The sequence below is a fragment of the Haliaeetus leucocephalus genome, unplaced genomic scaffold (genome assembly GCF_000737465.1).
Source record: "Haliaeetus leucocephalus isolate CR32 unplaced genomic scaffold, Haliaeetus_leucocephalus-4.0 Scaffold0, whole genome shotgun sequence".
Classification (NCBI taxonomy): domain Eukaryota; kingdom Metazoa; phylum Chordata; class Aves; order Accipitriformes; family Accipitridae; genus Haliaeetus; species Haliaeetus leucocephalus.
In genome coordinates this window covers 10,481,191-10,507,765 of record NW_010972436.1, presented here as the reverse complement: position 1 = coordinate 10,507,765, position 26,575 = coordinate 10,481,191, and the positions used below count along the sequence as shown (strand labels likewise).

At 45.1% G+C, this 26,575-nt stretch overlaps 1 protein-coding gene across 1 annotated transcript; it reads right to left on the bottom strand.

Annotated features, from left to right (window-relative positions):
* Positions 1–17,903: 17,903 nt before the first annotated feature.
* MSRB2 (methionine sulfoxide reductase B2) lies at positions 17,904–26,253 on the bottom strand. The gene is given in 7 exon segments (XM_010562806.1): positions 17,904–17,971; positions 17,974–18,010; positions 19,712–19,859; positions 23,878–23,954; positions 24,936–24,958; positions 24,961–24,997; positions 26,071–26,253. Coding segments are annotated over 7 exon segments (573 nt in total).
* Between the last annotated feature and the right edge of the window lie 322 nt (positions 26,254–26,575).

Here is a 26,575-nt window from a genome sequence, read left to right as displayed (position 1 = left end):
CCGGCCGGCGCCTCCCCGCCCCGAGGCGCCCCGCGGCCTCCCGGTCTCGTTGCCGGCCTGCGCGCAGGTTGCGCGGCGTGCGGAGGCGCGACCCGCTACGGCAAAGCGCCGGGGGGACGGGACGGGACACGACTCCAATGAAGTCGTGCATCAGAGGTCTTTCCTCCCCTTCTGGTGCCGCTCTCAGCTCTCCTCCCCGAGCTCCCCTCCCGGGCCCGGGGCTGGCAAAGGGAAGCGGCCGCGACCCGGCATCGGTGCCGCCGGGCCTGTCCCGCACCTGCGGAGCCCGGGGCTCGCCGCCCGGGGGCCGCACCGCCCCGGCGAGAGGGGCGCCGGGCACCCGCCAGCCTGGACGGGCAGCACCTGCCGAAGCCGCGGGTGGTGAGCAGAGGGGGTTCAGACAGCGAACTCGTACCTGAGCCCTTTGCTCGCCCCCCAGACGTGCGTGTGGGGACGGCCCCGCTTGGGAAAAACCCCGCGCAAGGCCGGCGGTTGTCTGCGGGTCCATGGGAATCTGGCCACTTGTGCCGGCCGCAGCCGGGAGGGGGCTGTGCTTCCTTTACAAAAAGAGACACAATTAAGCAAAATGCTCAATGAACATTATAAATGATGTGCAATCGCCTCGCAGATTGCCTAGCAAATCAAATTATATGGTTGCTCACGGATGATTTCCATGTGCTTTAAAACGCAAACAGGTACTTTCTGATTTGGGGGGGGGGGTTGTGTTTGTTGGTGGTTTTTCTTCCTAAACAAAAAAAAAAAAAAAAAGGCGCAGCGCTTTAAACATTGCGGAGCAATGCCACACGCTGAAAGGCGGCTGTGTGAATATTCACGTTCTCCTTTGTTCGCTCCTGAATTTCACAATAGCCCGGGGAGGGCACGTCCACTGCACTCTTGTAAATTTACCAATCCTTGACTAAAACCGCCAGGCACCTGCTTGGCAAAGCACAAAGCTGCCTACGTTTCCACCAACAATTTACTGTTTCATCAGCTTCTAAATTGGCCCGACAATAGAAGGGCTCAAAGCTAATATCATTTAAATCAACGGAGATGGCCGAGTTCAAGGCTCCGCCGGCTGCAGAGGCGGCAGGGCCGCGGCTGCCGCCCGGCTTCTCCTGCGGCAGCGGTTCAGGTGCGAGCATGGCGGGCCGTGCCCTGCCTGCGGGGCCAGCCGGGGCTGCCCTGCCGGGCCCGGGGCGAGGGGAGGTCGGAGGAGAAGGCAGCCACGGTGAGGGATGCCGGGCGGGTGCTGCTTTTGCTGGACGGGGAGGGCGCAGTGGCTCCTTCAGGGCACCGCAGTGGAATGAAACGCCAACAAACCCAACGCCCCCCCCCGCAGGGAACAGGCTCCTAAACGGGCTGTGACCGCCCAGAAGGCGCTGGGAGCAGGGGCTGGCTCCCCCGGGCTGCCCGCATCCCCCGGCGGCATCCCGCGGGGGCAGCCGCGGCGAGCCCTGCCCAGCGCCGCCCGCCCGCCGCGGCACCGGCCGCGGGCTGTCCCTCTCCGCTCCCCCGCGGGAGGGGTTGTACGCAAGGCCGCTGGAGGAAAGCAGCATGTGAAGAGCACGTTTGCTAAGGAGTCCCTTATTTTCCAATACAGAAAACCACTCATGGGGAGGGGGAATGGTTCCTTGAGACTGGGTTCTGACAACACTCTGCTGTGAGCCAGAGGATCGCTCATTTGAAAAATTATACAAGACCGTCACCATAACTGCAGAAGGGTTAGCTGAAACAAAGCAAAGCAGGTGACTGTTGATGAGATGCTAGCCACACGCTGTACAGTTCTAGAAAGAGTACCAAGGCTCCCTAACAGCAGCTGGCAGGAGGCGCTGTGACTTGGCTTTAATTTTTTTATTCCTGACAACTTCCAACGACCAAGAGTCCTATCCCAATGGGCAACAGGGCACTTTTTCATTCCGGTAAACAACATCGTGTTTGTGTTACATTGTCTCCTCCATAAACATATCCAGCTCTAGATTAAATAGAAATAAGATTTTCCAGTCACTGTTCCTTTTTGTGGGTTAGAGACTCCTGTTTTCTAACCTTCTCCCTTGATTTTTTCCTCCCCAGTTTATGCCCATTTGCTCCTCCGTGAGTGTGTGTTCCCATGAATGATCTCAATCTCCACGGGATTTTCCCTTAGGTTTATTATATACAGTCGCCACATTCCCTCCCAGCTCTCATTTTGCCAGGGCAAGCAAACCAAGCTCAGAATTAGACTCCCTGCTTTTTTATCACCCAAATCACCTTTCCCTGCCCTTTTCTCCATATGAGTTAATCTGCTGGGACAACTAGAACTGTAACTGTACACAGTCATCTGGGAGAGTCCTCACAGCTCCTTGGAGAATGCCGTCAGCATTTGCATTTCTGCCAGAACCACTCACTTTGTACTGCAAAGGTTGTATTTACCCTCTTCATGGCCATGTTCCTTCAGCGGCTCATGATCACTTTGTCATCAACTAGTGCCTGAAGGTCTTTTTCCTCCTCTCTGTGGCAAGGACTATGGAGACCACAGCCATAGCACACGTTCTTACTGCATGTCCCAAATGAGTGACCCCTTAACACTGGATTTCATTCCTTCTTTGCCACTCTGGTACTCACAGTCCTAGGCTTCCTCCTGATGATTTTTCAAGCCTCCTCTATGCTGGGATGCCCTTCCTGCTCTGTGACTTTGTCAGGTGTTGTTAGCAGAGTCCTTCTTTTGTTCTAAAACTGTTAATGAAAATCTTCTGTTGAGTCCATGAGAGCAAAGAGATGACTATCCTGGGCCATGGCATAGGTCCATCCAGTTCCTTTACCCACCTGTGCCAGTGGCAAGAGGTCAGGGACTTCGTTTTGCCAGAGATAGTTTCTGTGTGTCTAAGAGCTCTTGATACATTTTTCTCTCTCTCTCTTTCGCGAATTTGTCTAATGGCTTTTAGAACTCCAGCAGCAAGTTGTTTTACTAAAATTATTAGATACTATTTAGTAGAGCTGAGTTTTAAATGAACGATTCCTGTCTTGGGAAGAGGTGCAAGACTTAGAGATGCACGTAAAACCAGAGGCTTAAAAGCACCTTAGGGGTCCATGTTCCTCAAAACCTTCTCCTCAGCTACCATCTAACCCCACAAGTGTCTCTCCCAAGGAGACATCCTACATTGTTGGTGTTTTGATGAATAGTCTTGGCTGTAATATGACGTGAAAACTACCTTGATGATTTTTAACTAGGACCTGCTGTGGTTGTTCAGTTCCAGGAATGGATTCCCCTCAACCCCCACTTCTAAGTGCAGTTAGGTTTTTCTCCAGCCCAGGGTTAGACATCTTACATTTGTTGGCTCCTTGCTGAGCCTGCTGGCTCACTCCTGCATTCTTTGTTGATCACCCGCCTCCCACCATACCAGGAGCCTTGGGGCTGGGTGCCCAGCACCTACAATTTAGGCATTGCAAAACCACATCTCTGCATCCATTTAGCCCTGAGGCTTTTATCTTTCTGGCAAATTATTAACCAAGTCAGGGACATGAAAAACATCTACACGAGGAGATGCTGCATTTTCTTTGGAAGTTGTCCACACATGAAAAGTACTGTTTTACCTAACCTGGTAGCTCTTCTACACTCGCCTTCCAGTAGGCATGGGAAAAACACTGTTCATTCCACTCTATGAGAACCTTTCTCACAATGAGGATTGTTTTCCTGTCTCCTCTCAATGACCTCTTCCTGAGACTAAGCAAATCCATATCCCTTCAGTGTGTGCTTTTGAAACACCTTAACATTTTTTGCTGTTTGCTCCTAATTTCCCTGTAGCTTTTCTTCAAGTGTAGTGTCCAAAACCAGACACTGTACTTAGGCTAAGCCTCACCAGTGCCAAGTAGAGCAGAATAATTACTTCAGTGTTTTACCCAAAACACTGCTGCTAATACATCCTCAAATGACATTTGTTTTTCTGCATAGGTTTTATCCCACTTTACCTAGTGCATGGTTCACAACAGCCAGTTGATCCATTCCTGCACTATTGCTGCCTTGTCGGTTATTCCTCATTTCACAAACCATGCATTTGATCTGTCTTTTGTCCCAAGACTGCATTTTGTATTTGTCTTTATTACAGTGCAGTTTATTGATTTCAGGCAAGCTCTCCAATCTGTGAAGATCAATGTGAGTCCTGATCCTGCTCTCCAAAGTAACCTCTCCCAGCCTCTCCCAGCCAGTGCTCTCAGGAGTTGAATTAAGTACTCTCTTTTCCAGTAGCCTATTCATTGTTGAAAACATCGGGGCCACAACAGGCGCCTGCAGGACCCCACTTGGCACGTCCAGCTTTGACAGTGAACCGTGGATGAGTGCTTTGGTATGATTCAAACAGTATGTGCTCATTCTAATCCCGATTTCATTTAGATCTCATTACATTGTTTTGTTTGTAAGAAGAGTAAGGCTTCTGACACTAACAAAGTCGACATATATCACATCTATCTCTTTACACACTTGGCTAGTTAGTCCTTCAAATAAGGACACTGAATTAATTTGAAGTGATATGTTCTTGATTAATCCATGTTGATATGTTCTACTGCCTTCTTATCACTTATGTGCTTACAAATTGATTAATAATTGACTCTCATTATCATGGTTACACTGATGGATTTATACTTCCCAGGATCCTCCTCTTTGCTCTTTCTGGGCTTGTAAACACGTCTCTGGCATCAATGTCCTCAAGCAAGTCACTCAGGGTGTGAGTCATCATTGCCTCAAACTTCAGATGGTCAAAAGCTGGACACTAATTAGGAGAGGCATTCAGTTCCTTACACACAGGACTATGACACACATGGTCTAGTATCCTGTTAAGTACTATATAGTATCCAAGACATTTCCTGAGGCTCGCAGATATGACACAGGACCTGCAGGAGACCTGCACCATTCTGGAAGCTCGGCTGGAGCTTCCATGCAGGCTATCCATGTGGGATACCTGAGAGCATCTAGAATGGGGTAGGGCATCTATATCCATGTTAAAGTAACTGCACCCCTAAGCATAAGGTGTTCATTAATAGTCAAGGAGAAAAGATGCATGTAACAAACCACCCTCAGGAGAGAACTTCTCTAAGATGGAGTGCGCTGGCCTTTGAAGATGCCACTCCTATTTCATTGGCAATAGAAGGAACAAAAAAAATTTAGCTTCAAGTTACAGGACTAGTATTTAGGCAGCTACATGTTTTTCAAGGCATTCTGACATTTAAATGATTCAAATGCCTAGCAAGAGTTTTGAAGTACCTGAGTGCCTCACTCCCCAAGGCCCATGCTTATTCTGGCTGATTTTTAACACTACTGAAAACACCTGATATAGGAAGCTGATTACTCCAAAGCCTCCCAAAATCGGGAGTGCCCTCTTTATGTGCTTATAGCTCTCTAACAACTACCAAGAGAATCTGCACTGATTAAACCTTAGCCTGGGTGGTTTTGTTGCTTGAGAGGAATCCAGGGGTTTATAACTCAGCCCTATCTACTAAGTGCAAAGACCAGCCTTTCACTCACTCTCAAGCGTTGTGAGGATAACCACATGAAAGTTTGCAGGGCACTCTGATCTGTGGTAACAGAGCCACATGCACCCAAGGCAGAAGGTTTTGATGCACCATGTACTACAGATTGCAGTACTGGAAATTCACCTGAGCTGCCCACAGCCCCGAGCTGGGTTAAGACCTTCCTCTAGACCTACAGACAGGACACAGGACGCATCCAACGCAACAACAAATGCAGTAAATTAAGAAAACATCAAAGATCATACCAGATGACAATTACTTCTTTTTTGTTACTGAAAAGTTCAAGACCTCTTCTGGACATAGCAAGTCCCAAAGGTACATGTGCACTGTAAATCCACTGCATGCATACACTCATGGTCATCTGATGTAATAGATCTTTATGATCAATTTTAGCTGAACAAATGAATGACATATAGTACCGGTGAGGAAGGGGTAGCTGGAGAAAGCAGCTTCTCCCTCATCTGTGCCTTTATTTGCAAGCTGTCAGAAATTTGTAGGAATAATTCCACTGCCAGTAGCTTACAGGCTGTTTGATTTAATCCATGCCTCCATCAGCTTCCCCATCAACAGAGCTGACAAGGAGTTATCATATAATAGTTCAAGTCCAAATGAGCTGCTGCAGTTTCCCACCCCAGCATGAGGACTGAACCCGAATTACCCTAGGCCACCTGTCCCTGCTCACCACTGCAATGTACAGTAGAGGGATTTAGCCCTTATTTGTAATCTTTTGTCTGCAGCTTTGTTGTTTGGGTGGGGCTGCACATGTTCGTGGCGAGTGGGAATCCCTTAATTACGGCTGTGGGGCTGGGCAGCGAGAGCTGGCCCTGAGCACTGGCATACAAAGGCTTAGGGGAATGCGTGTGAATTCAGTGCCCTCTTTATGCCATGCCAACATTCATTGCAAATCCTCCACAGGTCTTCACGGCTCAACTCCTGCATTCCCAGGGCTTCTGCCTGGTATTTCACACGCCAGATTGTCCTTTCTTTAGAGGGCAGAGATGCTGCCTCCCTGTATTTTGGATTCTTGGGGTCTGCAATTGTTTAGGAATAGCAGTTGAAGGACAATAATACATTTTAAGGTGTACTTTTGTCTACAGCATCACTAGTTCTTTCCTGTTATCAAATGCAAATTGAGTTTACTTGGTGAGCATACCCCCATTGCTTTGAAGTGTAATGTTAGTAATGACAGCTTGAGCCATAAAGACACCCAGGTTATACACTCTACTGAATGCTCAGAGATGATGCGACCCCAATCTCTTCCCTCATTAAACCCAGTTACCTGCTGAAGCCCCTGTCCATGCCACCTCACTTCAGTGAGTGCCTCATGCCCTCCCTCCCCTGCCCTAGACTCCCCTCTGCCCTTGACACCTAATCTCCTGGCGCCCGGAGCTGCCATCTCCTTTTGCTCCCTCTTCTCTCTCTGTACCCAAGCTTTGCCTCTCTTCATTTCAAGTCAAACGTTACTGTCTCCCACCAAAATGCCAGCAGAGAAGACACACATAGCATGGCCGGCTTCCACCTTTGAACTCCAGAGGCCAATGCCACAGAGACCTCTCAAGATTACAAATAAATTTGGGCCTAGACCTTGCACTCCCGTCCTGAAGTGTGACCTGTTCATAAGGAAACTATGGGGCACCTCGCTGCCAAAATCGATCAAGCTTCTGTTGAGCGTGAACAAAGACATCCCCCAAACTAACAATCGTTTATTCCACCTCTTTCCAGGCCAGCTCCTGCGAGTTTTGGTGATTCCTGACGAGAAAAGGCGGCCAGGCAGCAGTCGCCGTGCGGCCCCGGCCCCGGGGCTCTGCCGCCATCTTGTGACGCCGCGCGGAACGGCGCTGACAGGGAACGGCCCTGTGATGGCGCTCCCGCCGCCCGCCCAGCCCCGGGCGGGGGGTTGGCGGCTCGACGGGCACGAAGATCCCTGTTCGGGGCTGGGGGCTCGGGGCCTTCGTGCCCGCCAAGCCGCCAACCCCCTTCCGGGGCTGGCAGGGCAGCAGCCGGGCCGCTTGGTGAGCCCCCATCCGTGCTGACTCCCGGTGGTGCGACCTGCCGTGGCCACCCCTTGCCTTTCCACAGCGCGGCACACCAAAACGGGTTAAAAAACCCCGGGCTTGCCAAGGCACAGCAATGCCTGAAACGTTGCGATATGACTAAAACAGCCCTGAAAATGGTTGACATTTGCTGTCTTGCTAATAACGGCACTTCCCATTTGCTGTGCTACTGCCTCAGTGGCTTGTAGGTTTCTGCCTGCCGACCAGGCTGGTGGATGTTCTTCAGTGCTCGTTGATTCAGTGTGAAGACTGGAGCTGGTACCAGGTAATGAATGCCGAGTCCCGCCATGAATGGCTCCTGTGAAGAGGCCAAAAAGGGGCCTTAGCTGGTGCCCCCTTCATCTCGTTGCTGCAGAGCGCAGCACCCGTACACCCCTCTCCTCCCCTTGCTCCTTGGCAGCGTGCAGATGAGGACCCGACATCCATACCTTCTTTGACCCTGACGTAATAGCCGTGAGGATAACCAGGGTTGAGAGCCAGCTGTTGTTGCGTTTATATGACAAATGAGAGGTTCAGATGTAAGATTGATAGCAATTAGATTGCCACCTGCTATTGCTTTAATCTGTATCCCAGATTTTTAATTGTTAAAAGAAGGGGCTGTTGGCACATGAATACATAAGGACTATCTTAAAAGGCAAAATGCATTAGGATTGCATCCCAGTCATCACAAATAGGGCTGCCCATTTTTCAGTTTTAGTCTCTACTCTGAATTTTGGTCTCATTTTTGAGCAATCTTGTCCTGAGCTTTCTAGGACTTCTGTACTCTATACTTTCATCCATGATTTTATTTATTTATTTTAGTAAATGTGGATGATTTCATTTCAGGCTTGGCTAGCTCTTTCCACTTTGGCTTCCTGACAGCCTTCTGCTGTCAAGTGGCCTGCATTCATTCGCATTGTGTCTGATTTTCGGCAGGTCCCTATCTGAGGCCTGTTCCTCCTGGCTGTTACCCAGGTGAGCAGTCCTACTGCAGTCAGAGTGATAATTGCTGTCAGTAATTGGTACCTCCACAGGTTTGTAGGGTCAGGGCTTGCTTCTTACCCCCTTTTGGATAGTGCTAATCTGCTTTCAAGTCACACTTCATCAGAAAAAGAGAACACCAAGAATTTTGAATGGTTTGCTATCAGGTTCCACAAAGGGATATGCTTGGAGGAAACATGTTGGTTTTGTTCGAGAGACACACAAAACAGACTACGATTTGCATAAGGAGCTACTGAGAGAGGGGAACTGAATGAAAGGTCAAGGGAAGGGTTTTCATTGACTTCAAAGAGTATTGGATCAGATCCATGCGGAGCATCTGCGACTTCTTTTGATGCACTGGCAAACTGGAGATAACAAGCCTCTCTTCTCCATACATGCCCTAGCTAGGGCATTATGTGGAGAAAGACTTTGAGACTGGCAATGGCAGAAGCCAGTCTTAGAAGAGAAAGGTCCATATCATCTATTTGGGAGAAGCTGTTTTTTCTAGGTGATCTAAGGTTGCAGCAGGTTGAAAGCAAACGTACCCTAGAGGTCACTGCAGAACAGCCATTTGTGCCACTCTGTGTTTTAAGGGAAAATTGCCAAAATATTCTGGAATATTAAAGTAGATTTTTTTTTTTAATGTATTTTGAGGTGACTCTGAGTAGTCATTGTCCGTCCTTCTCCAATACCACCCAACCGTATGCCATACCTCCACAGAGCAGGATCCCAAAACTGTACTCTGTTGCCTTTCTCAGACAGAATGTCACCTGCTTCATGCTACACCCTCCAACTCATATTCCCACCTACTCCCTATACTACACCTCACCCTGTGAGGTCTTACTGCTGCGGAGCAGCCCAACCTCATCATCCTGTCTGCATCACATCTCCCCTGCACCCACAAGCTGCCCCCCACATTGGTCCCAACCAATAGTCTTGTTTGTCCTTCTCCAGCCAGAAGAACAGTTCTGATAGCAGATAGGTCCCTGCAGCCACTGCTGTGGCTGCCACAGGCTGGGAAGTCATCACAAGCACAGCTGAACACCTCTGATCAGCTGTAGTTATCTGTGGAGAGGTGCTTAATGGACTTAGCATGGGCAGAGTGGAGGAGTTTTACTGTGTCTCTTGGGAGCAATTCATCTGCTAACTCCATTTTAGGCAATGTTTTTTTAATTGGAAATTTCTGCCTATTCTTGAGGCAGGTGTAGAGCAAGAAGGTGAAATCTTGCAGAAAAGAAGATAAATTGGCACAGGGGTAATAGCAATAAGTATAGCAACAGGACCAAAATAATAAGCCATCATAAGCATTTCTACAGCTCTTTTCATCTGTACATGTCAAACAATTTGCAAGAGCTAAACAAATTAAGCCTCTCAGCAGTGCCCATACGTCAGAAATACGCAGTTTCTTTCACCTATTGCTTAACTGCTGTCATCCCTGAATTAGGACAGAGAAGCTGTTCATTGCTCAAGGCAGTGACGGCTTGCAATTTAGGGTGTGAGAGGCTAACTCAAACTGTAAGACAAGGCTGCATTTAGAGTCTAGAGTTGGCCAGGCCACTGCCTTACAAAAAGAGCCATGGATCTTTAACATGAAGTGGTCAGGCCCTCAGTTTGACGTCTCAGCTGATAAAACAGGAAAGGTGAAAGCAGGGGCAGAACCAATCTTTTAACAGCTGGCTATAGGAGAAGACAAATTTGTAAACTGAAAGAGGGACAAAGGGAAAACATTTACCCCCTGCTTTTAATAGAGATTCATTCATAAAAGTAAAGTGAAGGCAACAAGGTCATAGAAAGTTACATGTGATCCGGTTTTGGAAAATGCCCTTCTTACAGACCAAGCCCAGAGGCAGAGGCTGTTTGGGCTATTGCCAAGGAGAAGTGTGATGGAGGCCCTTTTTTCCTTCTCTGGGGGCCTAAGGAAACTCCAGCTAGACATATTGTACATGACAAGGTTTAATGACCTTTGTTCATAATGGACCCAAGCGTGAATACCCAAGTGCATTCAGGAGAGGCCCAGGACTAGGAGGTAATGTAAAGCCTGAAATAGGGAGGGAACATTTTCTGGATTGGAAATAGGGTCATTTCTGGGGCAGTGAATGTGTGAGGGTTCATTTTGCACCTGGTATTCTGATTAACAGTGCGGTCAATCTCCTGAACTTCCCAAGCATGAACACCTGCTTCTAGCTCTGCTCAGATCCTAGCCCTTCACAAGGCTTTCTCCTTCAGTAATCCAAGAAAATGCGTAGGCATCCCATGGCTTTGTCAGAACTGTCCCCAAGAGACTGTTACACCAGGGAGGACTGATCTCAGCTCCCCCGTTCCTGAGAGCTCACAGTCAGCTCTTTAGCTGCTATCCTCTACATGCTTTCAGTCCACCAGCTGTGTCCTCATCCTTCAGTGCTGACTCCTTCTGGAAAGAAAAATATGAAGTCTCATTGTCTCTCTGACTCCACACCTTCCTCTGTGTTGCCTTTTCCTCTTTCCTAACAGTTGTGCAAAACACTTTGCTGTCCCTTCCTGTTCCTTCCTCCTATCATAAAATGTCTGGATCCATCTTCTGATCTTCCAAAAATGACACCCGAGCAAAGATGACCTGGCTGTGGTCCGCTTTTCTACATCCCATATCAGTAATGTGGCAGGGCAGCACAGTCTTTGTTTCCAGAACTAAGCAGGCTACTCAAGCATCCCTGATGACTTTATTTTCTTTTTCCTGATTTCTGTGGTAACTCCTCTGTCCCTGACAAGTTTTTCTAGAAGTCACTTTGTAAATGCTGGCAAACTGTGTGCACGAAGGAGGTGAGCTGGATGAGCACAGCTGATACTTGGTCTGCCAACCTCCACAGAGCCTGCAGGCCAGATCCCCATAGTCACTTCCAGCACGTGCAGGTAGCTGCTGACTCAGATGTGGGTGCAGGACTGCGTGTTTGATCATCTCTCTGGCACCAAGGGAAGCAGACTGAGTGTATGGAACTAGGAGGGTTCAGGCACAAGGTGAGTGTGAGTGCAGTCAAGAAAGCCAGAGCCCGGGGGGGTATTACAAAGGAATTTCTGAGGAGCAGAGAGGAAGGATACCACAGAGCAAAGGAGAAAAAAAAAAAAACAACAAACAAAAAACCAACAAAAGAGAAGACAGTAAAAAGGAGTGCAATAATGGGCATGCATTTCTCTTTCTTCTGCCCCGTGGCAAGCTGCCAATCCCTTCCACACACATCCCTCAGTGCTACTAAAACCAGTCCCCATGGACACACCTGCCTTGAGACAAATTCTTTTAGTCTTGAAAAAATCTGGGCACTTCTTCAATAAAGAGCTTTGCTTTTAAACTACTTTGCCTTTGTGAATTTTGGCAGCAGCTCACACTTGGAGAGCTTTTGAGAACCCTTTCTGTAACCAGATTTCCCTGCCCTGCCCCAGGGGACTGTGGGCGAGTCACTTTCCACAGCTGTCCCTCAGCTTCCTATTCTGTGACATGTGGCTCACCACTGCCTCAAAGGGCTGGGGCTAGGCATCATTTATGTGTAGAGAGCTGTGAAATCCATGAGGTTGATGGGTTGCTGAGCATTACATGACATGCTGTGAGGGGAGTGTTACCGCAGCTCATCCCTTGGGTATAGCAGGACTTGGGACAGGCAAAGGAGTATGGTTTAAAACACTTCGCTGCCCAGTGCGAAAAGTCATTAAGTGAATGGAAGAGGAGACAGTTCAGTTGTGTGATGACAGGACTCATTTCTTCTACACAGTAGGGCCAAGGTTGAAGACCAGGAAATACAAGCATGCTTAGGAGTACTAGCTAAGTCCTCACCATCTTGTTCAAAACCAGAAAAAAGGCAAAACCCAAACTGAGACTTTTTCAGTTCCTTCTCATGCAGGCTGCCTCCTGAGCCACCTCATACCAGAGATGCTCTGGGGTGCCAAAATCCTATTTTTGCTCAGAGAAAAGTCTCTCTTCTTCTCTTGTTCTGACCAGAATCAGACTAGGTTGTCAACAAGCTTAAAAGAAAATCCAAATTATTTGCAGTGTGGTGCAACAGAAAAGAGCATCACTACAGTTCTGTGGATAAATGGCTAAAATAATGGGCATTACGATTTCTGGTGAAAGGAGCATGAAGCTGCTAATAATATAAGAATAATCTGCTCCTTCTTTCCTATCTTCTCTCTGTGCTCACAAAAAAGCCATGCTGCCTCCCAGGCAAAGTTGTTACTGTTAGCAAGCTGCCTTGCGTCATTTCTACCTAAAGCTGTCTTGGAACATAAAGAACATCGGTTCATTTTAGACTGCGTGGCAATATGCAGCACAGCTAGAGAATACAGCAACCTAATTCCTAAACAAGTGTGTACCACCTTTGCTCTGACAAAGAGGTCAGGTACTGCTCTTCATATACCAAAGCTGCCCTAGTTGGCTTAGCTTTGGTTTTAATACCATAGCTGGAAAAACATAAACTAATTTTACCTCCTCTCTTTTGATAATTCCCCCCTCCAAGCAATCAAGTACCAACACAAGTTTTAGGAAAAGCAGGGTCTGAAGAACTGGACGCTGTTAGGAGCCATGCAGAATCTAATTCTGCCTTGGCTGCAAATTTGATTTGTAGTCTTGAGCAAGTCAGTTAAATTCTTCTTGTCAAGTCTTCCCTCAGTAAAATTGAGAATAATTACTTCCCTTGTAGAAATGCTGCAAAGACTAAGAAAGTCTTTAAATAGTTTATTTAAGATGTTAAAATCTCTTAAGATTTTGATGTAGAAACCTCAGTTAGGATTTATAAAAATTTATAAAAAAGTTATTTAAAACTACAATGGGGTAAAAAGTATCATCATTGAAACTAATTTATGAAATAACAATGTTGAAAAACTTCTCAGATGTGAAGGATGGAACATAAATCTGCAGTTGCCTGGCAGACTATATTCAGCTCAGAGAAGCAAATGCTCTTTATTCACTCTGGTGGAACAAAGTCCGTGCAGATACACAAGGAAGTTCTTGTAGCCTATGATACTCTTTAATAGTGTCTTCCATTATTATCGGTCTTTATTATTCATGATCTCGTAACACTTTGGGCTTTTAGCTAGGATCTGTCCTGGTGTGGCTGATACCACAGACACAGATGATAATGAAGTTCCCTGCCTCAAAGAGCTTACGGTCAGAGGTCCTGAATGTCCAGCAGTTTACATCACATGGGGATGAGACCATAAATGTCAACAGCTCTGTTGATAGACCTAAAATTAGTTCATGTAAAGGCATCATCATGAGAGATAAGCTCAAACACATGATGAGAAATGTCACGTGGATTCCCCTGGTAGATGCACAAAGCACAAGGTAACAGTGGCATCATTATGGCTGCTGTAACTGTTGGAGTATACCAGTTGCTTAGATGTGCTCTATGTGCATACTGAGAGATGTGAATTTCAGAGAGGAGACCAGGAAGAGGCAGGGTGACTAAGTGGCCTTGCAGAGTCTCAGATGGATCTCCTCTTTGGTTTTGGCAGCCCAAGATAAAGCACAAATGTATTTGAAGAAAACTTGACCTTAAATTTTCAAAGGCAGACACTACCGTCAGAGCACAGGCCAGTACCATCAGTATGTCTGAGGCAAAACACAAGGTGGGACCAAGCTGTGATAGATCTTAAAAATGAAAAGTTTGAGCTGATATACAATCATAGAATCATTTAGGTTGGAAAAGACCTTTAAGATCATCGAGTCCAACTGTCAACCCAACACTACAATGCCCACTAAACCATGTCCTGAAGTGCCTCGTCTATGCATTTTTCGAACACCTCCAGGGATGGTGACACCACCACTTACTTCCCTGGGCAGCCTGTTCCAATTCCTGACAACCCTTTCGGTAAATAATTTTTTCCTAATATCCAATCTAAACATCCCCTGGTGCAACTAGGGGCCATTTCCTCTCATCCTATCACTAGTTACTTGATAGAAGAGACCAGTACCCACCAGTACCTCCTTTCAGGAGGTTGTAGAGAGCGATAAGGTCTCTCTCTCTCTCCCTCTCTCTCTCTCTCCTCTGTAGAGAATAAAAAGCCAGCAGAGGGAATGGTAAAACCAAAGACACAGACAGCTTGCAGTTTTATACAGGCGGATCTTGGCACATCCTCAAAATTAATTGTTAACTAACAATAGTAATGCTCAGCTCAAGAGATAATTAACTTGTACCCAAATGAACATGGCCCTTCTCCCCCATCTTGCACTGTAGGACAAACAATAGAAAACAAGGCTGTCAAATATGCCATTTCATAAAGGACTACTGAGGAGTAACCCATCTGATCCATATAATTTTTCACAAGTGATAAAGTAATAAAAAGATGGATCAGTTAAAAAATCTCTGCCTTATCTCCACCCTACTACTCAAGATTGCAGCCACTATCTGATACAGCACAGAATGCAAGAGTCAGACATTGCCAAAAAAAGCATCAGAAGAGCTAATCCAAGAAGTTCATACCCATTTCCTCCACTCATTCCTCCCTTACGTACTCCCTTCCCTTTTCCTCTGCTCAGTCCTGCATCATTCATTTGCATGGCTGTGTTTTAATAGAAGAGGTGCAAACTGCCAGCAATGGGGAGAGCTGGGACTGATAAGAGGGCTTCTGTTGATTTTGGGTTTTATTCCAGATTGACTACTGGCCATGCTTGCAAAGCAAAAATATTTCCCCTGTTCCCCTACTGATACATAGACATTGGGTACATACAGATATCTAACCACTTTTAGATTTACAGTGAAGTTTAAGGGGCAGGATATTCAAAGTCCTCTCAGTATAGCTACTCCAAACTGTGGGTTACACAGCCACATTGAAAGGTGATGTGCCATTACTCTGATTTTACACACGTAGTGAGAGCCAAACCTTCCTCTTTTCCCCATTTTAATTTGAATAAGCAGAACAGGGTTGCTTAGCTCAGTGTCTGGTTTCTCTGGGGCAGTAGAGTTGTGCTTTATGTGGTTTGTTTGGTGACACATCAGTGTAGTGCAGGTCAGGTACTGTCCTTGAAGATACGGGTCTGTTCATATGATTACGTATCTGTAATTTACACTTGCTAAACTAGGGATTTACAGGTCTCTTTCCATAGGTCATCCTGCTGTATGAGTGAGGAAGCACCAGCTGCTGCTCAGCCCAAACGTCCAGTTGCATACAATGATGTTCATAGGTGTAAAATAAATGCACCCTCTGCTCAGGCAAGCTTCCTCTGTCAGTAACAGTTACTAACTTGCCAGTTCACTGAGAGTTGGTCTCCAACCATGTACATCCAAGGTGCTAAACTGAGTGTGGTTTGCACACAAGTCTGTGTATGGATACTTGTTTTTTCAGCTCCATGGTATGTTTTGTTTGTACGGCATTCAGTCTCATCCATAGAAGGTGTCAGTGAGATGTGCTATGTGTGGGGACAGGCAAGAAACAGGTATTTTTCTAGCTGTCCTCCTACTTTCTGCCATGTGCAGAAACAAGGAGCATTTCAATTTTGTATCCCAGCCAAAAGTCACTGTACTGAGGCAGGTGCTGGCTTCTCCACCAGCACCTGGCTGAATACAGGAGTCCAGCTGGGGACACCTTCTAGTCATGCTCCTTTCTGAGACAACCCTCTCCTGATGGGAAAGGTGAGGAGAGGGCAGAGGGCTGCCTGACTAAAGAATGCCTGTAAGGGCCAAACCCCCTTTCCAGTAGCTATGAGATAGATTTTAAGGAAAAAAACACCCCACCAGTGAATGAAAGTATATCAGGATAGGGAGGTAATGAATTCAGAGCATGGGAGGATGGTGATTTCTGTACAACCTGTGAAGACTCTTGGGAGCAGAGACCTGAGCAGGCTGGGCATGTACATCCTGGTCAGAGCAGGCAGGCAATAGCAATAGGTGATGCAAGGGCATCTCTGCGTGGCACAGCATGATGCAGCACAGACACGACAAGCAGCATGCTGGTGCTGTTAACAGACACCTCTGATGACAATGTGACCATCACCATCTATGACACTACATAAAACCAGCAGCAGCGTCTGCTTCATTCACGGTGCTTCACATCTCTGGTAGCCTTTGTGCCATTCTGGTTTAGGTTGGCTGTAGTGATCGCTGTCTTCGTATGATGTTTTTAAAAGTTAGGAGATTGTAGAGTTCTCCTGTAGGAAGTACAGAAGGATGAAAAACTGCAGAGCTCCAAGACAGAAGGAGCAAAAGTAAATTCAGTGCAATAGAGGTCCATTTTCTGAAGACATTAAACAGTTCTAAGACTACGCTAGTGAATGAACACACCCTTTTTATTACTGAGGCAACCAAAGCAGGCAGAATGGAAACAGCCTGTTATAGGTAAAGCCAAATGAGATGTTGCCTAGTAACTCTCAGCAGGGAGGCATTTAAAATCAGCCAGTTTAGTGAAGCTGATGTTCTGACTCAGAGATTATTTTATCTGGAAAAAAATCTGAAATCAGGAAAGCTCAGTTTCACAAACATACGATTTATTTTTCTGTTACAGCAAACCGTAGTGACAATGCTTGGGAGAATACAGAAGTATTTACAAACTTGTACAAGGAAGAACAGACAAGGCATGTTTTCAACAAAAGCATCACTTTACTGAACATGTTTTTTGATGCTGATTTTTTTCCCCCAAATACATTAAATTTCACACTCATTTTTATTTTCAGATTCTGAAATCCACAAGTGATAACAGGTCTGGAGATATTACACAGATCGCTACATTATTATCATATTATTTCTGTAAGAGGAAGTTCCTGGAGCAAACCCTTCTTCAGGTCTGCTATTGGACACAGAATCAAAGTAATTGATTTAAAAGAAAGAAGACTCCAAGTCTCCACTGGTTCCGTTGCCTGAAATAGTTTTAATTAGGCCTTCCTTCAGCACTTTGCTTTTATGGGTTCACGGAAAAGTCACTTGGCTTGGCTAAAGGTCTCTCGCATCAGGGGAAAAAAACCAACCCTCAAACCTTATTTGGAGATTCATGTTATTTTTGCTTCCCCTTAGAAAGCTATGATGATTTTACAGAAGTTAAAGCTCCGGCATGATCAGCCCTGTACCTCTGTATTCCTGGGTGCCACAACTACTGTTCACCATAGGCAAAGTCAGGTGCAGAAGAGCACTTCATTTCAGCAGCTTCAATACAGTTAATGATGATAGTTATGAATGTGTACTATTGCATACATTTTTTTTAAATTAAAAAAATACAATAAACAGATCAACACTTACATCACACTAACCATGAAAAGGCAGACTGCCAAAGAGTTACCACAAAAATATGTATTTTATCAACACTGATAACAGCTGGAAAGCAAAGCTGCAATGGTGTAAGTACTAAAATTTGAGTTCTATATTAAAAGCACGAGAGTTTTTCACAAGGCTGTTGTATAAGCAGTGAAAGGATGTTCTGTAAGCCACGGAGATCCACGTCTCACTGACCAGAGCCTCGTTTGAAGTTTAATGAAACGCTGTTGATACAGAACCTCTGCCCAGAAGGTGTGGACCATCATCAAACACATGGCCTAGATGGGCGTCACACTGCAACAGAAATTATGTACCATTATTACCACTGCAATTATGGACCAACATCATGCTGGTACCTACCGTGCTATCCTGAATTAAGAAACTTGTATGATGAATTCACTGTTGAGTTGGGTGGGTGGGGAAGTCTTGGGAAGAGACTAGAAATACATCCTGCAGTAATCACCCCTGGCCAGTGGGCGAATATCTGCCCCCAAACAAGCAGATCCCAGAAGAGGGAGTCAAAAGGTACTAATGCCAGAAACTATAGGAAATAAATGGGATCTAGACATCTCAATATATAATGAAAATTTCAGGTTAATTGAGACAGTCACTATAGGTCTTTCTCACAGGTCAACTGAGGATTTCACCCCCAAAATTATTGGTGGGAAAAAATTAGACTCAGAATAGCTATCAATGGCTCATTATAAAATTGGAAGGTTGTCTTCAGCTGGCGTTGTTGAAAAGTGATTGCTGGATATTACTGCAAACATGAACTCTACCATGATAATGGACTGCAGCAAATGCTTGTTACGTTTGCAGATAATACCTAATTCTGCTAGAAGGGGCTGCAAGCACACTGGAGGACAGTATTAGCAATCTTAACAGTTTGGAAAAACAGACAGACAGACAGACAGACACACACACACACACAAAAGAAGAGCCCAAGATGCAATTCATTAAGCTCAATTGCATACTTTTATATCTTAACAAATGTAATAAACAGCACAGATGTTGGGCTGGGAAGAACTGGTTAGGGGTGGCAGTTCTTTAGAAAAGGACCTGGGTATTACAGCAGGTCCCAAAACAAGTATGGGTCATAGGCTGTGGAAGGGTAGATGTGCAAGGACAGGAACGCTATCTATAATGCACCTAAACAGCCTCTAATCTCTGACGCAGGCTAGGCCCACCTGCAGCGCTATGTCCAGCTTTGCACTGTACTTCAAGAAGGAAAAGGATCAATTGGAAGGAGTGCAAAATAGAGCAACAAGATGATCAGCGCTTTAAAAACCACCGCATAAAAAGGAACAGTTGAAGGAACTGGGCCCTTCTAGTCTAGAAAAGAGATTGACTGAGGGAGTCAGAATATCTACCCAAAAATAGAAGGGTGGCTTCCGTGAAATAAGAGAACCCACGGAAGATAGCTGTGAATATGCGGGGCACCACCACTGCTGTGCAGGGAAAGTTAGTAATAAGCTTTAACTGCTGCAAAGCAAACCTGGTGTTTTCCCCAGCGTCTAACCAACAGTAGGAAGACATGAAGGTTACAACCCATTACCTAGTAAGGCCATGGAGTCTCTAAAACCACATATTTTAAGAACAGCTTCAGTAAACATTTAGCAGGACTGAATTAAGAAGAACTGCCCCTGTGATGGGGCAAATGCACGGACTAAATCTCAGAGTCCCTTCTACTGTCTGTTGCCACATCCAGCAGTTCACCTGAGGTCTTCTGAATAAATCTTCTGTCTAAACTCCAGCCCCTGGCTATACTTACACAATTACTCTCCCCAGTCACATCATTTTCTTCACCCCAAACCGACTGCCTATATTTGATACTTCGAACTCTACTCATGTGTTTCATACCAAAAAGTGAGACAGAATGGTTCCAGTGATACTGTAATTCTCACTGCTGTGTTTAGGTAGATTCATTCATGGGCACAAGGAAAACTTATTTGTTAAGATTTGGGTCTTTGGGTACCACCTCCAAAATAAATATACCTGTTTGCAGATGACTTCAGTTCTAATTGATCCCGATGAGTTATCTGGTCGTCTCATGATATTGGTATTACTTTCATCTCTGCCACGAGTACCATAAGCCTCAGAAAATGACGGCCATCCAGTCCCAGAATTGTACTTCTTTTCTGAGCTATAGTGAAAACCAGATTTTCTTGTTAATTAATAACAGAGATGTTACAAAAAAGTCTGTTTTTAATAAGAACATTGGCTTTTTTCCTCATCCCTGTCTTGTACTACTATTAATAATGTTTGGCACAGTAGAAGTTTTCTCACTGGCATCAAACTGTGCTGGAAGCTCTTTTCCAAAGGGAATTCTTGATTAGCACACAACAGGAGCTTTTGCCTCACCGTTTCTGCTTCACTGACGGGTTGGCTTTTCATAAAGCTTGCAAATAGTTTTTTCCAACAACTGAGCACATTGTTTAGCTGAATTACACCTGCAAAGTTGCAGTTCGAAGCCTGGCCCAATATAGCACAACCTCAGAGAAGAGAGTTTACAGGAAGAAACGAAGTATGAAAAATGGCTGGGTTGGCTCACCAGACCAGGGTCACATCCAATGATGGCTTTGCCTTGCAGTCAGCCACCAAACCGGTTTGGAAAATCAAATAGAGCCTTGCTCAAATCATCAATCAACCAATGACAAATCCTCATAGCACAAATATCTACTTTTCGCAAGGGATAATTGCAGCAATCAGAAACAGTACTACACAGTCAGCTTGTGGGTGCCTCCTGTTAACATCCAGAATTACCAACCCTGTTTAGTTGTATATTAAAACCTAGATCGTATTGGAAAATATGATCAGAAGATATTTTGGGGGTTTAGCATACAGAAGTGAAATAATCCCTCCTATTTAAAGTTGTGCAAGCTTTGATAGCAGTAAGTACTTTCTCCTAGTGAAGAGTGACCGACCTAGTGTGAGTTTGAGCGAGAAATGAAGACACACTCTCATACTACTAGGGTAAGTGGTCTGGAGACCCACCGCAACCGTTTCCTCCCGATTTCCCGTGTTTTATCCCAGTTTCACAAACCAAATGCTCTTACTGGCATCTAGTGGTGGATGGAGACACCAACACCAGCAGCTTTTCTGTGATCAAGGGGATTAGTCCATTAGTCAATACAGAATTTAAAGCAAGATATCTAGTATATATCATGTGTATTTTGGTGGGATATTAATACAGTGGAGAAAAATCTGAAAATCTTACTTGCAGTGCCTTTTAGAAAGACAATGCAAGGCAAACAAGCTGGGCAAAAATCTTAAAAGATCCAACCCAAAGAAGAACAGTGCATGCTTCAGCATGCATTTTGTAATTAACTCTACAGGGCTGTCTTTGAGCATTGCAACTGTGGAAATAAAAGAGGATTTGCAAACACAGAATGACCAAAGGCTAGTTTTTGTGGGGGCTGTTGCTCAGTCCTTTCCAGCAATCCACAAAGACCCATCAGAAATGCCCTCCTACCTCCTTCCCTCCATAAAACTGGGGAGAAATAAGACACAGCACAGCAGGCTGACTGAAGCAAATGCAGTTTGTAGACTCTGCGTTTGTATGAGAAGGTATTTAGGGCTCCAGGCCTATTTCTTTCCAGCCAAAGAGGGCTTCCTGCCTTCCTTGCTACAAAACTGCACAAACACTGTGCCTATCAGCCACAGAGTCCCAAAGAAGAACCTGGGGGAATACAAATGTCCACACATGACTTCTGGGTTTCCCTGACATATACCTGTGCTGTTTCTTTTTTATTTTCAAAAGATTTCAGTCAGAAGTCTTCATTTTTTGACACAGGGATCCTTCTGCTTATTCATATATAGATATGAGGATCCTCTCTGGAACCCTGTGGAGTCAAGGAAGGTCTTTAATGCTATGTGGGTTTTGCATCTGACCCTGCCTGACTCCATCCTTTACATGCCGCTCACAATACTTCAGTTTATTGTAGATGTTTTCCACTGCTAAAGGATCAATCTTTTGAGCTGTTAAACTAGCTCTCAACAGAAATGGTCTCTGTGTGGTTTTACTAACAATAATATCACTTAGATTCCCTAATAGAAACATTTTAGTACCCAAAAATATTGCTGTTCAAGATCATATTTGTCCTTTGAAGTATTTCACCACTTAATTTATGGATAAATGGACTTTCCCTAAACATATGCATTAGATTAGCCTTCGACACACCATTCCTCCAGCACATGTCATTTACTTTGATCCCTATTTCAGTCATCCTGGATGGAATCCAGATAATTCTAAAAAGTGCTTTTTGCTGTATGAATCTCAGCTGTAGGTTTATGGTTCGCTGAAGGTTTGAGATTTCATTAAAGCACCACAATTTGCTATCTATAAAGGTTAGGGGTTTGTTCCGTGTATTTCCAACTCTTTCAAATAAATATTTGGTAGCAGAAGGTAATAAATTCTGGTATAAATGTACACACACACACATATACTTTGAAAGAAAGGAGGAAATGCTTCAAATGCTTCATGTTTACCTGTAGCTAATGATCTAATGCATTTGAAAAAGAGAGAACATTTTTAATGCACTAGGAAATAAGCATGATGAATCAATTTCTTATCAAATACCTTTTTTCCCCCTCATTGTGAGTGTCCTCCAAACATAATGCATTCATGGAAAATACATTTTGAGCCCATTTTGCACATTTAATAATTTTCAATTTTCTTAAAAGGTTTTTTCTCTAAGTTTGGGGTTTTATTTTATTTTCCTGTATCAGTCTGTAAGGCTCAGCTTTATTTTATGCTTTAAACAAAGATACCTATATTCTCTGAGAGCTGGATACTGCAAAAGCAGCCTGACTGTTTGGTCATATTGTTGTTTTGTTATTAGTTTAGCAGCAGACACAATTCCCTCCAGTGCTCATCTCTCTTCATGTTGGCCTGTCAGTATCTATTTTCTAATATAAGGGATGCCTAAACTGAAGGAATATTTGAAGACGCTGAAGAAACTTTTCCACAGCTTAGTAATTTAAAATTTATCTAATTTATCTGAATTTTCCAGAGGTACTTTTAGGTTATGTATTTGTCTTGAGAATATTCTGCAATGCTGCACTAGCTTCTGAAATAAATTTATTTAAAAGTGTTTATTAGCAAACCTCTACAGAAAAAAGATACATTTAAGCAAATGTTCATTTGCATAACAATGGTTTTCTCTACTTGGCCAAAGGAAAACTAACTGTTCACAATTATCAGCCTCCAATTTTACCATTTAATTGCTTAGTTTAGTTTTATTTTTAATACAGCCATTACATTTCCCCCCCTTTCTTACCATCCAGATCTCTTGTTCCTTAGCTTCCCATTTGAAGTTCTGATCTGTGATCCATCCTTTAAAGTCTTCATAAAAATGGGCATATCAGCTGTACTCCATTGAACTCTCAGTTGGGAATAAATAAAGGCTATTTTCTAGATCAAAAATATGAGGAACTGTCTTTTCTGGTTCAGTTACACAGAACAGAACACCCTCTGCACATCCTACTCCAAGGGAATCTATTTCCTTTTACTTAGAGTTTAATGAAGTTGCAAAATACATAGTATTGTAAAGAGCACAGAGGTTAATAGCGCAGTCATTTGCAGTCAGGTTTTAAAAAGTAGATGTAACGAAAAAGGCAAAAAAAATGGAATTTAATTTAGGGAACGAGAAGGGGGTGGCGGTGAAGAGGAGGTCTTAGCTCCAGTATGAGGGACCCAGCAGTAAGAACACAACAACAGGTAGACTAAGGCAGAGCAGAGGTCTCTCTAGCCCAGTAGCATGAGTGGCAGAAGGTGACTATGGAAGAGCACAAGAATAGAGCAAACATACGGTGATACTCATGCATAAATACACGTATTTTGTGGCAGCTTGTGGCTTAGGGACCTCTTAAACAGAGAATTATTATCAACCAAAAAGGACAGTGTGTGTGGCAGGAGAGAAAGGCAGACTGTATGTAGCAACTACCGTCTGCTGGCCACTGGAGACCTTCATAAGCCCAAGAAAAGGGCATACCATGTACCTGTATCACCACAGGTATCCTGGAAATCGCATACGTTGCACTCTGGCACCAAAGGATTGTTCTTCTGACCTACACTTTTCCATTCCTCTCGTGAAAAGACACTGCCCCTCCTGCCACAGTTAGGTCATTTTAAGGATGCTGTGAAATCTAAAGGATGTTACCTGAACAGTGGGGCATTGCAGCACACACAGTAGTATATTCCCGATTCTGTGTTATTCAGACAGATCTCACTAAATAGCTTTTTAAAAAGGAAGAAAAAAAGAGAAGTTAATAATGCAGGTCTTTAAAAGCTCACCATCTGGTACAAGCATGTAGGAATCAGATTCAAAACAGGAGAAAAAAACATAAAAAGAAGGCTTCGCAGGGGGGCTTTGAAGAACAAACATTAGCAGCCTAAAGAAATGAAGGGGAGGATGCCTTTGGATTAATAGTGAAGACTACCCCCTGCCCCCAGAAACTTCGAGACCAGTCAGATGCATAAATCACCCAGGTACCAGGGCTGGAGTCGTGACCTCCGAGGAACTTATGAAATGTGCAGGATCCCAAAGACCAGGGCTCTGCTATGGAGTGCCACAACTTCAAAGTGGCTCTACAAAGGGACTCTCCTCCTCCCTGCATGGTCTGGAATTGGGATCCTTATTTTACAGATAAGGATTTGGGCACAGTTCACATGATTTAATCGCACCCTACATGCTCCTCCACACGTGCAGAAGCCCTGGCTCCGGGCTACGGATGCCGGCACTCCACCCACAACGCTACGTGCCCTTCATCACAGAAGGAAGCAAAGCGCAGGGGCAAGGCGAGTGGGTGATCTGGCACACGAGGGATAATCCGGCTCCTGAATGGAGTGCCATGTATAAGACTTCCATGGCTAATGTACATATGGCGAAAAAAAGAGACTACAGGACAAAAGTATGATCTTCCTCCCCTCTGGAGGGGCCTCCACTACTGCCACACAGACGGCTGAGCTGGCGGTAAAGTATCCCAGAAAAAAATGAAAGTATGAAAAGAATGCAGAATGTTTTTTCATCTGCAAACCAGTCTGGGTCAGAACAAAATCTACCCAGTTCAGTATGTTGAGTCTAACTTTCATCCAGAGGAAGGCAGGGGAAAACCTGTGAAGCAACTGAGTGGTGACAGCTCTCCAAAGCAGGTTTTTTTCTGCCCAGCAGGCAGAGGAGGTGGCTTGACCTTGGCCAGCATTAGTGCTTTTGCTTACTGGTTCAGTTCCTTTTTCTCTTTAACATAGAATTGCTCTGGAGTCAAATTTTTTTTTCCAGTCTGTAGCAACAGTTGCTTCAGCTTGTTTAGTCACAAGGCCCGTGTCTTCAATTAGATATAGAAAGATAATCCGTATTATTTTTAACACCATTTTAACTTAGACTCTATTGATGCTTTCCATCATCACCTCAGTTCTCCTGAAGTTTCTGTGGATACAGACAGAGCACAGGAAGGCAGTTCAGGGACACAAGAGCAGGGGCGAGTGCAGGACTTTGCATCTGCTTCCCATTCTGTGTGCTACATACGGAGAGCAGCCCCAGCACACTCCTTGGGAAGGGTCTGAATGGAAACAGGCACCTACAACCCAAGGTACCACCCACTCTCCCAGCACAGACCTCTGTTCTGGCTTGGGATAACTGCTGGTCTGCTGGTGCTCCTTCCTCATCCCTGGGTATCACGGAAAGGTTTGGCAGTTTGCCTCCTGGAAACCCTCAGAAACCAGAACTAATGCTCATTTATGAGCTATTAAAGACTATCAGCTTCCTCAGGCCTCAGTGAAAAGCGGTGCTAAGAAGGAGCGCTGAAAGAAAGCAACACCTACAGCCCAAGTGAAATGGGGCCACAGTTAAGTGAGGGACCCACAACAGGAGAGCAGAAGTCACCCATCACGGTGCAAACCTCCAGCAATGCCTCCTATGAGTCTGTACACACCATGCAGAACATTTATGGTGGTATGGGACTGGCAAAGAATTAATAATAGATTGGCTGAAAAACAATGAGTAAAAGAGTTTCATTCCTTCCTAATCAAAAAGTCTGAGGTGGGGAACTACCTCCACATTTATCTTCCATCAGCATAGGATCCTTGCAAAGAAATCAGCTCCTGAGTGATGAACACTTGCCTGGACTCACCTCTTGCAATGCAGATGTGATATTGGGGGGGAAAAATGGAATTTGAAAATTACAGTTTAAACTACAAAAACTATAGTTTAGCCTGCCAGTTCAAGAGAAATACCTACAGCAGGCTGACTTAGCCCTTTCCCACCAGCTAGAGGACATCGGGAATGGGCATGCCCTCCCCTTGTAGGGCAGCTCCTGCCCTCCCCCCCACTTCCCATACTCTGGGCAGAGGGTACCTGTGCCACCGCCAGCAGCGGGGGCCAAGCCATCACCAGAGCTCCTCGGCAGGGAGCAGAGGAGGAGGAGGACGTTCCCGAGCATCCTCTGGAGCAGATGAGCCGCCATACTAGTGGGGCGGGACCGGGGGAGATGCCGACCGTGGCCAGCGTCTCTCCCGGTACCACCCTGCCAGGTTGCATGTCTAATCCATGTTTAACCTAAATAATTGCCCCTTATAAAAGCAACTGGTAAAGTACCTGCTTAAATACCAAGGCAGCACTTGCAGGTAAAGGTTTTGATAGCTTCTTACTGAGAGGCTTAAAAATTGAACGATCGCTGCAGCCGTAAATATGACAAAATCCTCTCAAAGCATTTGCTTGCAGCCCTTATAGGTTGTTGTTAAGGAGAACAAGTCTGGTATTTGCATGCAAAAGTGCTCTTGCTCTCCTAAATGCATATTATAGGCATTGCTCTTAGAGGTATTGATCGAGTAATTGCGAAGGCGATGTGCTATCTAAGTGG